General features: G+C 39.6%; 1 protein-coding gene across 1 annotated transcript in view; it reads left to right on the top strand.

Moving 5' to 3' along the window:
* The window catches only part of reln (reelin), a 447,239-nt gene that overhangs the window by 367,315 nt on the left and 65,421 nt on the right, over positions 1-14,503 (top strand). Inside the window, exon 51 of the mRNA XM_047822245.1 lies at positions 12,577-12,731. Within this exon, the coding sequence (XP_047678201.1) occupies positions 12,577-12,731 (155 nt within the window). The remainder of the gene's footprint in view (positions 1-12,576; positions 12,732-14,503) is intronic.

Here is a 14,503-nt window from a genome sequence, read left to right as displayed (position 1 = left end):
AATGTGAGAAATTTTGGAGAGAAGCAGATTCTCTGCTGCAACCTCTCTGAAGCAACTAGAAGTTACTCTTCTAAATGAATGGTGCAAAATTCCAATGGATGATATATTCAGATGTTGATGTCTGAATCTACAGTATTTCAAGAAGGTTCCAGTAATAAATACAAATGGTAGTCCAGCACATTATTTATAAATAGTAGTTAAGTGACCGCCATGCCGTCCACGGCACACGACCACTAGGGGATGAGGCTGCATCAACTTCGTTGTAGCTTTTAAGCATTAAATCCTAAATATACATGGTTAAATTTTATATTGTTTGAAAGCTTAGACTCTCAGGATTTTATTAAGCCCACACACAAAGCATAATATGATTTATAGCCATCATACTAATTCAATCCAAGTTGATAGTGAACTGAACTAGGCAGGGCTAGACCAGTTGTTCGCTTACATTTAGACGCTTCCCTTTCTTCACTGGGGTAATATTTTCCAAAACAAATGCTAGAAAAAAATCCCCAAGAGTCCAAGGAACTGGAATATGTAAGCCTTTTAATCCAAAACGCTTTGCTCGCCTCACAAATATTACGTTTCTGACCGAAAACTGTAAACAGCAGTTCACTTCCGTCCTTTGTTTCGGCTCTCACTTCTCCCATGAGGCTTATAAAACTACACTGTTGCCTCAGATTTGTAGAAAGGGCTTAACAAATCAAACAAGCCCTCACATGCGCCAATCGGCACCAGTAGTGCAGAAATAGAAGGCTGAGAAGCCAATGATGTCTCTCCATCCTAGGTGGGACACCCTCCATTTGACTGACAATTGCTCCCTCCAGTAGCAATTTCATGATCCGGGACCTTTACAGCTCTTTAGCTAATAAGGAGACGATTCCAACGGTATGCAACATGACATGTCTATGAGGCCTGGGCTGTGCAGTAGAGGCTGCGCCATGGTTTTATTGCACACTTATTTATGTACACATTTATTTTCTCACACTCACGCCTCAGGGTGTCAGGTTACAGGCCTTTTTTCACAGCAGTCTTCTAGGCAGAGGGGTTCTCTTTGTTTTAGGCCTTTTAAACTGAGCATGCAGTCTTTAAATTCAAAGTTATACAGTAAACAAGTAAACAAGAAAAACATGAACGGACGGATATGTCCATAGAAAAATATTCATATAAAATCCATTTTTGAGTCTTTTGACTTGAAATTTTTTTGGTGAAAGCCAAGACATGTGGCTATGACCCTCAGCTAACATGTTTTACAGCAATACGATTCTAGCCTCTGTAACTTTGTGTCAGTAAGGCCTAGAATCACTTTGATACTTGTATCTGAAACTAGAGACTCTCTCTTTCCTATGAGACCAGGCTCACCCCTGTGTGTAAAAGTATGTGGGAGCTGTACCACTTTTTATGTGGGTAGGCCATGTAGGCGAAAATCACGAAAATAGGGGGCGATCCATAAGAGAGGTATTCCCTTTTTTAATTGTTTATTTTGCATATTGAATGTGTGTGTTTTGGTTCAGGTCAGATCAGTTTAGTTGTGGGTATTGAAGTGTCTGTTAGCTTGAGGAAAGAAACTTATACACAAGTCTGGTTGTGAACACTTTAATGCTTTGTTACATGTTTTTTCACATGGGAGTGTGAGGAGTGTGTGTCAGGGGAGTGTGGGTTCATACACAATGCTGTTGACTTTTTGAATGCAGTGAGTGGTATAGAGTGGTCCATTATAGAGGGAAGGGAGAGTCTAATGATCAAATCAACTAGAGGGTCTGGTGATCTGAGATTTAGAAATTTCTAAACCAGACCATGATGCAGCTGTTCAGGATGCTTTCAGTGGTCTGACTGTAGAACAGTGTCAGGATGAGGAAGGGGAATGGTCTTTCCTTAGCCTTGTTCAGTGGAAAGTGGTTTTTATGTATTTAATGTAAAAAGATCACTTTGATCTGGAAAAAAGGAAAAAGTATATTTATCTTTAATTATTTATTTTGCTGTCTGGGAAATGCACCAGTCGTCCACAGCCTTCACCCCGTTCAAACTCATGTCTGGACAGCGCCCTCGGGGCATGCTGGACGTAGCCCAGGAGGCCTGTGTGGAGCGTCAGTGGAAGGCCTGGTTGATTCCACCCTTGACCTGACAAAGGGCTACTGATCACTTTGGTCTGGAAAAAAGGAAAAAGTATATTTATTTTTAATAAAATAAAAAAGCTTTTATTTTATCCCATAATTGTTATGCAAAGATACAAGGAGCCACTACAAAACTGAAGGCCTTAAGGTGCATAACCTATTGAAAAAATAGCTACAGAAGCTGAGCAAATAAAATAATAAAATAAAAAACAAAAATACTATATTTTTAAGAAAATAAAAAAATAACACTAATTAAATAATATAACAGGATCTCAAAGATAATGGAAAAATAAGTGAGACATCACACATCTGCAGGCAATTGCAACATATTGTACATAATGTTCAAGTTTTCTATGTTTTGCAGTGAATAAAGCTAATATGGCTTTGGCATGAAATCTGTTCTTTAATCTGTTTATTCAGGTTTTCAGTGTCATATACTGTATACATTTGTGTAACAGTTCAAAGTGAAAATATCCTGGATAAGTTGGGTACCTGTGAATATATGAGTTTTTGTAAGGCAGCAATAACTGAGTAGATCTTCCAGAGAGGAAAGGGGACAACCAGTAGCATTCTAGGCTGTGGTGATGACCCTTAATTTTCTGCATTTGTGCACCTGGAGAACGACACACCAATGCAGTAGGTCAAAAGTAGGCAGCAGTAAAAGGACACCAACGGTTTTTGTGTAAGCTGCTTATTCCTGAGTATTCTCAGAAATTGCAGTCTCTTCTTGTTAATATGACTGGAGTCATATTAATAATCCAAGTCAGACTGTCCTCTGTGAGGATGCCCAAATATGTATTTACATATGTCACCTGGTTCCCTAAGTAGAGAACGAGACACTGTGTCAAGGTAGAACAAGTACCTGAACAGCCTGAGTGGACAAAAATGGCTGAATCCTTCTAATATTGTAAAGAAGGAACTGACATGAGCATGTCACATTAGCAACATGCGAGGAAAAGGACAGTTGCATGTCCATGGTTACCACAAAGTTGCAAGCTGTGACTGAAGGAGAGATCAGATCGCGACCTGGGGATGAATCAATTGGATTGAGCTTCAACTGATGAGCCATCATCCACAATGATATGTCTTCCTGACATGCTGAGATCCAAACAGACACTGTGGTTTCTGAGGTCAAGAAAGAAAAGATAAGTTGTGTATTATCAGCATAGCAGTGGTATGAGAACCTGTGTGAGGAAATAACTTCACCAAGAGAGTTAGTATACAGGGAGAAAAGGAGAGGACCAAGTACTGAGCCCTGTGGGTTACCAGTGGAGGGTCTGCGTGTAGCAGATGTCACTCCTCCCAATGTTACCTGATATGAGTGTCCTTCAAGGTAGGAAGCAAACATTCCAACATTGATCTGCAAATCCCAAGACTCCTGAGGATAGACAAGAGAATTGTGTGGATGACCATATCAAACGCTGCTGAAATTTCGAGGAGGATGAGGACAGATGACAGATTGACTGATCTAGCAGCATGTAGTTTTTTCCCAAAGGACTGTCTCTGTTGAATGTGCTGCTTTAAGCCAGACTGTTTGGGAGCTTGGAGGTTTTTCTGTGAGAGATGGACATACAGTTGATTATAGACAATGCATTTAAGAAAAGAGAGACGCGATACCGGTCTGTAGTTACTGATGTCTGGTGGATCTAGAACAGGTTTCTTCAGGTTATTAATAAACCTTGCTCTCTTTAAGGTAGTTGGTACATGACTAGATGATATGGATCCATTGATGATAGTTGTAATGAAGGGCAGAAGGTCTTGCCAGATGGTCTGGAGCATAGTGAAAGGGAGTGGATCCAATGTGCAGGTGGTAGGATTGCAAGACCGGATGAGTTTCTGCAGAGATTCTGCTGTTACAGTTGAGAAACATGACAAGGAAGGAGTAGGAGAATGAAAGTAGGATGAAAGAGTGTCAGAAGCTACAGAAGAAGGGGAAACAGAGTGCAGGTTGCGGCTGGTAAGAAAGAAGGAGTGAGAGTTAGTTTCAAGTAGGATAGGGAGAGTGATGGTGAAAGACACCAGGTGATGATCGGAGATGTGTAGCTTTCCTTAAAGCAGACTGGCAATACCAGAGCCCACCTACCAGCACTGTTTAGAGACTCACACAACAAAGGTGATTAGATGATGTTACTGAAAATGTGACCTCTGCTCTGTAGAAGAGAGCACCTATGACAGTAAAAGACTACAGAGATGGGTTTGAGGCACATATTTTCATATTTGGGTGTGACAAGCGACACAACGACTCATTCCCTTATCAGAGAACAGGCTTACATACATAAACTGGTGTAATGAGGGAACTTGAGGCTGTTTCAAATCTGACGCTATTGTCAGTACCCACTTCGCCACACACTGGTTGAAGATTGTGCCAGAGGCTATAAGAGAGCACGATCAGACTTGGAGGAGAACATAAAAAGCCCTCAACTACCTGGGACCCTGGAGTGGGTTCCAGGTCATAGATCCTGATAAAGGTGTGTGAAGAGGACCAGCCTGCCACAGCACAAATTTCCACAAGAAGAATACCCATGGCCAGGGCACTAGACAAGGAGACACCCCTAGTGGAGTGAGTTCTGATGCCTAATGGTGAAGCAATACCATGCAGGCAGAGCCTATATAGACATGCCTGCATCATAGTGGAATCCCAAACTACCACAGAAAGTTGGCTCTCTACTCTAAAAAGGAGAAAGCACACACTTCTCTGGGTTTAACCTGAGGCCTATAGACCTCATATGGGTAAATACTGCATCTCAATGACTGGCAGCCATAGCCTTCAACTGGGCCAGAAGGATCCAGTCATCCAGGTAATTCAGTATACAGATGCCCTAGAGATGCAGCATTACCATGCACATTGGAATTGTGCATGGAGGCAGGACTAGACCAAACAAAAGAACACAATACTGGTAAGATTCACTGCTAAAAGCAAATGGACTTCCTGTACTCTGTGAAAACAGTCATCTTTAAGGTCGTACTCTGCTCCTGCTCCACCTAGCCCACATGCACCCCTTAGGGGGCCATCTTGGACCCAAGAACATGCTAGAAAAGCTGCAGGATCGATTTACATGTCCGGGCATGAACGCAGAGGTCCTGGGCTTTTGCAGGGCCTGCGCCACATGCCAGTGGACCTCCTCCCAGAAGCCAGCACCGGCCTCCGTTATTCCCCTTCCTATCATTGGCTTCCCATTTGAAAGGCTTGGCATGGACCTCATCGGACCACTACCAAAGTCTGCCTGGGGCCATGAATACATCCTGGTTATAGTGAACTATGCCACCTGCTACTCTGAGGTGGTCCCACTTCGGGAAGCCACCTCCAAGAATGTGGCCAAAAAGCTGCTCTTGCTCTTCAGCAGAGCGGAGATCCCCAAGGACATCCTCAGTGACCAAGGTATGCCATTCATGTCAAAATTAATGATGGATCTGTGTCCTCCTGTTGAGGATGTCCGTCTACTACCCCCAGACAGATGGATTGGTAGAACATTTTAACCAAACCCTGAAGTGGATGCTATGAAAGGTGGTAGACCAGGAAGGACAGAATTGGGACCTCCTCCTTCCTTACGTCCTCTTTGCTGTCTGGGAAATGCACCATTCGTCCGCAACCTTCACCCCGTTCAAACTCATGTCTGGACAGCGCCCTCGGAGCATGCTGGACGTAGCCCAGGAGGCCTGTGAGGAGCAACTCTACCCCTTCCGCTCCGTTATCGACTTCGTCTGGGACATGCAGATCTCACACCAGCCCAGCCGCATGACTTTACAGAGCTCCTGGACCAGTTCATGGATGTCTTCCCATCCCATCCAGGACATACAGCGCTGGTGCGCCATGAAATTAAGACCACTCCTGGGATGGTGGAGAGTCTGCCAGCCCTTGGTCCAGCCCCATTATGGTGGTGCCTAAACCAGATAGGTCCATTCGCCTCTGTAATGACTTCTGTAGGCTCAACTAGATCTTGGATATTGACATCTATCCCCTCCTTCAAGTGTACGACCTGGTGGAGCATCAGTGGAAGGCCTGGTTGATTCCACCCTTGACCTGACAAAGGGCTACTGGCAGGTGGCCCTTGCGCTGGAGCCGAAGCCAAAGACGGCCTTCAGCACAGCAAATGGCCACTGGGAGTACCGGGTCCTTCCATGTGGCCTACATGTGGCTCCGGCCACCTTCCAGTGCCTCATGGACGTCGTCCACCAACCCCTCTGTGCTTTGGTCTGATTACCAGTTCCATTTGGGGGAGGTTCTGGGAGCCCTCCGGACACCTGGTCTTACGGCAAACCCCCATAAGTGCCACCTTGGCCTGTCCAAGGCCCAGTACCTGGGATATTGCATTGGTCGGGGGATGCTAAAGCCCCAGGAGAAAAAAGTCCAAACCATGGAGAATACCCCCGACCCACTTCAAAGAAACAGGTACAGGCCTTTTTGGGATTGCCGGGCTATTATAGACACTTTGTGCCTAACTTTTCCTCTTTAGCTGCTCCCCATTCCGATCTAACGAAGAAAGGTCAGCCGGACCGGGTGCACTGGACGGACGGCACAGAACGGGCATTTTGCCAGCTCAAGGAGGCCCTCACCACTCAGCCAGTACTGCGGAATCTCGATTCCAATTCAAGCTACAGACGGATGCATCTGTCCTTTCACAGGAGTTCGATGGGGAAGAGCACCCGGTCCTCTTTATCTCCCAGAAGCTGACCTCCGCTGAGAAAAACTACGCTGCAATGGAAATAGAAGCCCTGGCAGACAAGTGGGCCGTTGAGGACCTCCGGTACTACTTCTTCCATGTCCCATCTCTCTAAGAGCCCTACAATACATTCCCTGGGCATCAAGATTCCTTCTTAGCCAGACTGGCGGAGATGACAGACCTATCTCCAAGGTCCTTTCTTGGCTGACAGGTCTTGGCCTGGGCACATAGTGGGCAAGAGAAAGGGAAGGACCTATCTCTTGTGTCCTTTCTGCCAACTCAACCTGCAAACTCCACGATTGAAACCATCATGCCACTTCTGCAAATGTGGGACCTGAACCAGGAGGTGCAGATGCTTGGCTAGAAAATACAACAACGTGGGATCGGAGCTTATGCAAAGGAAACCTCACGCAATGCACGCAGCTGACTCCCTCAAGACTCAACCCAACTCAAACACACAAAGCAAATAAAGTGCATCGTCCTCACACATTAGCAGAGGCATCAATGCACATACCTCTTAAAATGCTTGCTCACCAATGTTTTTTTTCTTTAGCACTTTTATTTTTATATCCACTCCCTTTATTTTTATTTTGGCAACCCAGTGCTGGGTCAAAAAGGGACAAACCCAACGCTGGGTTATTTTAACCCAACTAGTTGGGTTATCATGTTTAACCCAGCATGCTGTGTTGTGATTTTAACCCAACTACTAGTTAGAAATGCCTACATTGCTGGGTTGAATTTAACCCAAAATGGGTCAGAAATGTAATGATTAAAATAATGAATACTTACTTACAGCAATACTTACTTTGGTAATCCAACCCCCCGCCCATGGGAAACACGTAAGTATGTGGAAGCAATTTAGGTGATCTAAATAAAATGTTGTCCTTAATAATACACGTTTTCTAAATTTTTGTAAAGGGTGTCTAGGCTAAAATAGCAAACCTTAAATCGAATATATATGTCTAATATACGGAGCTGATTTCGTCATAAACGCATATAAAATGCTTGCATTCTTTAAAAATGTATCAAGTATCACAGTAAATGCATCACTGACTTCAGTCAGAAAAATTTACTTTAAGAATACAAATGTAAAATATGAAAACATAACAAAAATCAATATCTGGAGATATAAGAATCATCAGTAAGAATCAATTGCAATGTAATTACAGTGTTGTATAAGAAAAATAGAAGAATTTAGAATAATGAACATGCATTAAACTGACTGCAGTCAGGAAAATTTACTTAGAATTAAATATGTATGAAATATAAAAACATTTCATGTAACAGTGTACAAGTTAAAGAACACAGAATCCAATGAAGCAGTCAGGACACAGTAAAAATAATAAAAAGTTTATTAACTATACACAGTTTAATTAATGAAAAAGTAAAATAAATAAGTTACAGTTTGTCTGCAAAAATTAATGCTCGCAGAACTCTTACTGCTGGTGTCACCTCCCCAGGAAGTCCATACACCACAGTCTGTAGAAACTGTCACACATTTTACATAGAATTACATAGAAAATATTAAGGTCAGCCAAAAGGCATTTTATCCAAGAATTGCTCCTAAATTATCCTAATTATCCTGGGTGTGTCACGAATAAAATGGTGGTCGAACATGTTTAGTTTCAAAACTTAACTTTATTTAGCCTGAGCGGACCTCAGACATTCCCGCTTGTTTCAAACTAACCATAGGCTGTAAAAGAGTATAGGAATTTAAATTTAATCCTGAAAAAAAAAACTATATTATGTAGTATGCTCATAGTGAATGAATCTCGTTTGCTGTTGAATGTAGCTTACAGCGGAGCAGGAAATTGTATGTCCTAACAAAATACGTTAAAGTAGATTTAACATGTACAAAAGTAATATTTATAAAAAACATTTACCCTATTCTTTCCAAGCTCTGATGAAGATGCCATGCATGCTCTCCTGTTCACTGATCTGTCACTTGGCCGTGAGGTAGTCTCAGTTTAACTGACTGAAAGCCTAAATTGCGCATATAACTTTAGTTTAGTAAAGCAGATTTTTTTTTGGCTATGAACATTGTTAAATACATATTGAATAACTGACATTTCAGACAGAATTTCACTCACTTTCATCTGAAGATGCAAAGAAAATGGTGGCTTCTTGCACTGATGTCGTCTGATTTTCACGTTGACGTGCATGCTCTCTTTCATGTCCATGTTCCCAACCCAGTGCCACTGGGTTATAGCTCAAGACAATTTTCAACCCAAACTTAAGTTAAAACAACCCAAAGTCATACTAAGCGGGCTCAACCCAGCAACCCAAACTTTTTAGAGTATACTGTAGGCCACTCCAAAATCTCCATTTTGTTTTTTTCAGCCATTCAGAGATGGACTTGCTGGCTTGTTTTGGATCATTGTCCTGCTGCAGAAACCAAGTTCACTTTAGCTTGAGGTCACGAACAAATATCCGCACATTGTCCTTCAGGACTTTTTGACAGCAGAATTCATGGTTCCATTTATCACAGCAACTCAGCCCCAGACCAATCACACTACCACCACCATATTTTACTGTTGGTATGATGTTCTTTTTCTGAAAGGCAGTGCTACTTTTACACCAGATGTAATGGGACACACACCTTCCAGAAAGTTAAACATTTGTCTCAACAGTCCACAGAGTACACTCGAAAAACCTGCTTGGATAAAAACAACCCGATTTGGGTTATTTTGGCAACCCAGCGCTGGATCAAAAAGGGTGGAACCCATAAACCTCAATATCTGAAGATAAGAATCATCAGTTCCAATGTAATTGCAGTGTTATATAAGAAAAAAAGAAGTTAGAATAATGAACATGCATCAAACTGACTGCAATCGGGAAAAATTACTTCCAATTAAATATGTATGTGAAATATGAAAACATTTCATCTACAGAATACAATGAAGCAGTCAAAACAGTAATAAAAGTTTAACTATACACAGTTTAATTATTAATAAATTCTTTTTATTTTCCCTTAATAATAAAAACCTTAAATTAAAAGCTGCAAATTGTGTGTGATCACACAAATTTAAATAACACAAGTAAGTGTTATATTTGACTAATATTTCAATTTGTTTGATGATCTAAAACATTAGTGTGACAAACGTGCAAAAAAAAAAAAATAGGAAGGGGCCAACACTTTCACACCAGTGTATGTATGTGTGAGATTTATATATATATATATATATATATATATATATATATATATATATATATATATATATATATATATATATATAATGGGACATGGAAGAAAAGGCACACAGAGAAAGGATTAAAAAGCAGCAAAAGGTCAGAAAAAGTAAATAGTTCCTTCCTCTAAGGGGCTGTAGGGGTGTTTGGGCAGAAGTCCAGGCTCCAAACCTATGCAGCAGGAGGGGGACGGCAATGTAAAGGTGAAGCAGTCCTCTCCAGGAGCGTAGTGAAGGTTCAGCCAGCAATATAAAGTCCTGGATCAGCTGGATGTGTCTGTAAAAGAGTATTAAAAATACAACAAGCATTAGTGCCCTCTCTAGCTGCTGAGCCTCGCTTCCTGCTGTGCTTTACTCCCGGAGGGTGAATGCTCCAGCAGCGCTCCTGATTGGCCATGGTTCTGAACTTCGGGAGCTCGCGCTTAGCCCCGCTTGCCAAAGTGCTGAACCTCCGCCAGCGGGCGAGGAGCTGCAAAATTTGCAGCGGTGCAAGTGCCGCCGTCACCATATATATATATATATATATATATATATATATATATATATATATATATATATATATAATATATATATATATATAATTGTGCTACAATATTAAAACCTGACAAGAATCAATTGTCTTATGTTTCTATGTAAACTAGAAAGAACTGGCAACTGGGAAGACTATTTGTAAAAGGTGATTGGATAGCCACCCAAGCATACAAGCATGATAGTCATCACTTTTGAAAACTAAGTTCTTGGGGCTTTAAAGCACATAATATTTTCAGGTGCCTTTGATGAAAATATAGTAATAAAACGTAATAAAAAGTAATTTCATTTTTCTTGATTCAATGAAATATGCCAAATGGTCTTGATATAATGATTTGTGATTTGCCAAAGAGAAAGTATTTAGAATTTTAACAAAAATATTCAATATTCTTTTCTACAGATTTTATCTATTGAATCATGAATGTGCAAAGATGAAACATGAAAAAAGTGTCCAAATGGGAACTGAAGGCAATCGTGTGATGTATTTTGATATTTTAGATATTTTATTAAAATCCCATAGGAAAATGCAATAATTCATATACAGTGCATACAGTGGTCTTTTTGAGTATGATGCTACAAGCTTGGCACACCAATTTTTGGATAGATTCTTCCATTCTATCAAACATGCAAAGTTCTGTGTAGTCAATAGTTATATACTCAATAGTTTGAAATTGTTCATGGAAGTAACATAGCACTCAGTACACTCTGCTTTTCTGCTTGGACTAATGCACTCTTGTGTTATGCTCTGTATTTTGCCTCACATTTAATTGCATATTGTGTCTATATGTTTATTTTACTCAGTAAAACACTGCATGTTTGTGCTCCTGCATTTGGATTTACTCTGTAAGATGCGATCGTCAGCCATTTGTGACAGATAGCCAGAAGTATCCTCTTGATGTTGAGTCAGATTTCTGTTTGTAGCTAAAACTTGATAATGACTTTGTTATTGAGTTTCTTTCTTTTACTATAACACCCTAATCAAAGGCACCCAAAAATGATATGCTCTGTATCACTCCCGAATTGACTACTCACAAGTTACACTTTTTATTAGAGAGTACTTAAGCAGTAGTTCTACATCATTGTCACATCCATATGTTTTTTCATATGTCATCTTGGTAAAGAGCACCTTGATATTTTCTGCAGATCACAAATTATACCAATCAGTAGACATGACATAAAAGTAAATATGAAATAAGTCACCATCTAAAAGTTCTCATCTTAGCGATTTTAAAATATTTTTGCATTTCTTTGTAGTCATGGGTATTCACACTGTTCCTAAAATCATCTTTAAAGAGATGGGTAAAATATTTCTATCATGTTTATAGAAATCTTCTTGGGTGTGGAATGAATATTTGCTGCACAAAAAAATCTCCTCAAGACAACAGATTTTATTATATATATATATATATATATATATATATATATATATATATATATATATATATATATATATAGTAAATATATATATATATATATATAAATATTATATACATTTTTAGAAAGCAAACATTTTGGAAAAGTATTGCTGTGACTGTCAGATGTTTTGTGTTAATTTTGTCCTGTTTGATTGTTTACACAGTAAACAGCTCTGAACAGATCTGGCTTTAGACAGTTTCATCTGTGAATAATTTATTTTGGTTAAAAAATTAAAATGATGAGAAAATAAGCCAACATGAAGGCCAGAAAACAGTCTATTCTGAGAGAAGAGGGAAAATTAATAACAAACACAGTACATAGAGGCTGTGGTAAAAGTCTGGAAAAGCATCACAAGATGAAATTATTGCAAGAAAGAGATTTGCAAATATCTATCTACCAAATAGTTTGTATATAAATGTTATCTAATTATTTACTTTAATACAAACAATACATTTTTATGTTGTTTAACAAATATGGATGTAAATACCAGGAAATAAAAGCTGAATTCATAAACTTTCATCACATATCAATCCTTTGACCTGAAACTAAAATGTCTTTGGTGTCAAGAATAAAAAATAAAAAATAAAAACATTTTTTGTTCTAATAAACTTTTTTTCATTCATGCAATTTAAATGACTACTGTATTAAACCTTTTGTAAACTGCTTCCACAGTAAGTGACTACTGGCTCTTCTCAGAAGATTGCAATGTACAACAATTCTGCCTCTTCCCAGATGAGGTAATGGTATGTGGCAAAGCAGATGGCCAAGAGGTATATGCTGTTACACATGACATCATCCCAGTCAAAGGCTGGGTCATGCAGTTTAAGGTCAGTGTATATCTTTTACTCAACATCAAACAGCAAACATCAAACATCTTTTACTCAACATCATCACTATTACAATGATTTCATATCTGGCTTCTTTTCCAAGTTTATTTAGGTATGGTTGTAGTATAGTGACATGGCTAGTTAGCATACAAAAGGTCAACCTTTGTTTTATAATATTTTATGAATATTCAGATGTCTTTAGCCACTGTTATACAGCACACCAGACAACACCAACAGCTAAAGTACAATTAAAACAATTAGAATACACTGCTTGGCTTTGTTGTAGTAAGTATTTTAAGCATATGAACACTTTGATTTTCAAATACAAGCTGCATAGTTAATACCCAAGAAAACTATTGGAAATGTATTAATTAACACTCAAACAAATTAAATCCATGTATCATTACAAATAAAAATGTTCTAGGGTGCGTGTTGTCTCGCAAGTTTGAGCATTGGGTGCATTGTGGTGTAGCAAACTCCCAACTCAATCCTGTGCCCAAATTACTGTTAGAATGTGGGTGAACTCCGGTTTGTATTGTTATTTCCTACCTCCCTCAAACATGTTGTTACGTCTGCTACAGCAAATTTATTTTCAGAGTTTTTGAATATGCATATTAATGGTACCTTACATTTGCATTCCATCCAGGGTATTTTTTCTGTCTTATGACCTGAGTATGCTCATGATCTACAATAATTCTTATCTACATAACATGATTTCTGATAAAACAGTAAATTTCTCGTAACTGTCAGCACACCTTTAGAATCACATCAATATAGTTGTTATAAATGTTTGTCTGTGTGGGATTCCTGGTTGGCCTTGGAAGCAAATGCTCCCTTTATCTGCATGGTTTTCTTTGAGGGCTTTACGCATATGATGATGGGGATTTATTTAAGGGTTAAAATCAGTGCTTGCTTGATGTCTTCAAGAAATAAGTCAAGTCAAGTCAAGAAGCTTTTATTGTCAATTCAACCATGTCTAGCTGTTGCAGTACATAGTGAAATGAGACAACGTTTCTCCAGGATCATGGTGCTACATAAAACAAAGACAGGGCTAGGACTTAGTAAGTAGTCCTAGCCACATAAAGTGCAACTGTGCAACCTGGTGCAAACAGTGCAAGACAAGACAGACAAGACAGTGCAGGACAATACAAACAAGACAGACAAGACAGTGCAGGACAAGACAGACAAGACAATACACAAAATACAAAAAAGACTACACAAAAGACCGTAAACAAAGAACAGCACCGACCGACCAGTGTCAATACTGTATGTAAATACTGTAAGTTCAGACAATATTGCATGCAGTAATACTAGAATGAACACAGTTTCTTAGCAGCAGGTCCCTGAGATAGTGTATAAGATTGTGCAAAAACAGCAACAACTGAAATATTGTACAGTATGAACAAAATGACTGAAATGTTAGACAGTGTGTGCAAAGAGCAAAAAAGTAAAAAAAAAAAAAAAGTGTGCAAAACAGCAAGCATGTAAACAGTTTGATGAATGTAAGCAGCATGTAAATAAGTTGATAGATGTATATTAGAAGTGTGTTAGATGTATATTAGAAGTGTGTTAGAAGTAACGAATGATTCGGTACCTTTTTCCAGATGGCAGGAGGGTGAAGAGTGTGTGTGAGGGGTGTGTGGAGTCATCCACAATGCTTTTAGCTTTGCGGATGCAGCGTGTGGTGTAATTGTCCATGATAGAGGGAAGAGAGACTCCAATGATCTTCTCAGCTGTCCTCACTATCCACTGCAGGGTCTTGCGATCCAAGA

This window comes from Tachysurus fulvidraco, chromosome 13 (assembly GCF_022655615.1).
Source record: "Tachysurus fulvidraco isolate hzauxx_2018 chromosome 13, HZAU_PFXX_2.0, whole genome shotgun sequence".
Classification (NCBI taxonomy): Eukaryota; Metazoa; Chordata; class Actinopteri; order Siluriformes; family Bagridae; genus Tachysurus; species Tachysurus fulvidraco.
The sequence above is the reverse complement of the archived record's forward strand: the minus strand, read 5'-3'. Positions and strand labels throughout refer to the sequence as shown.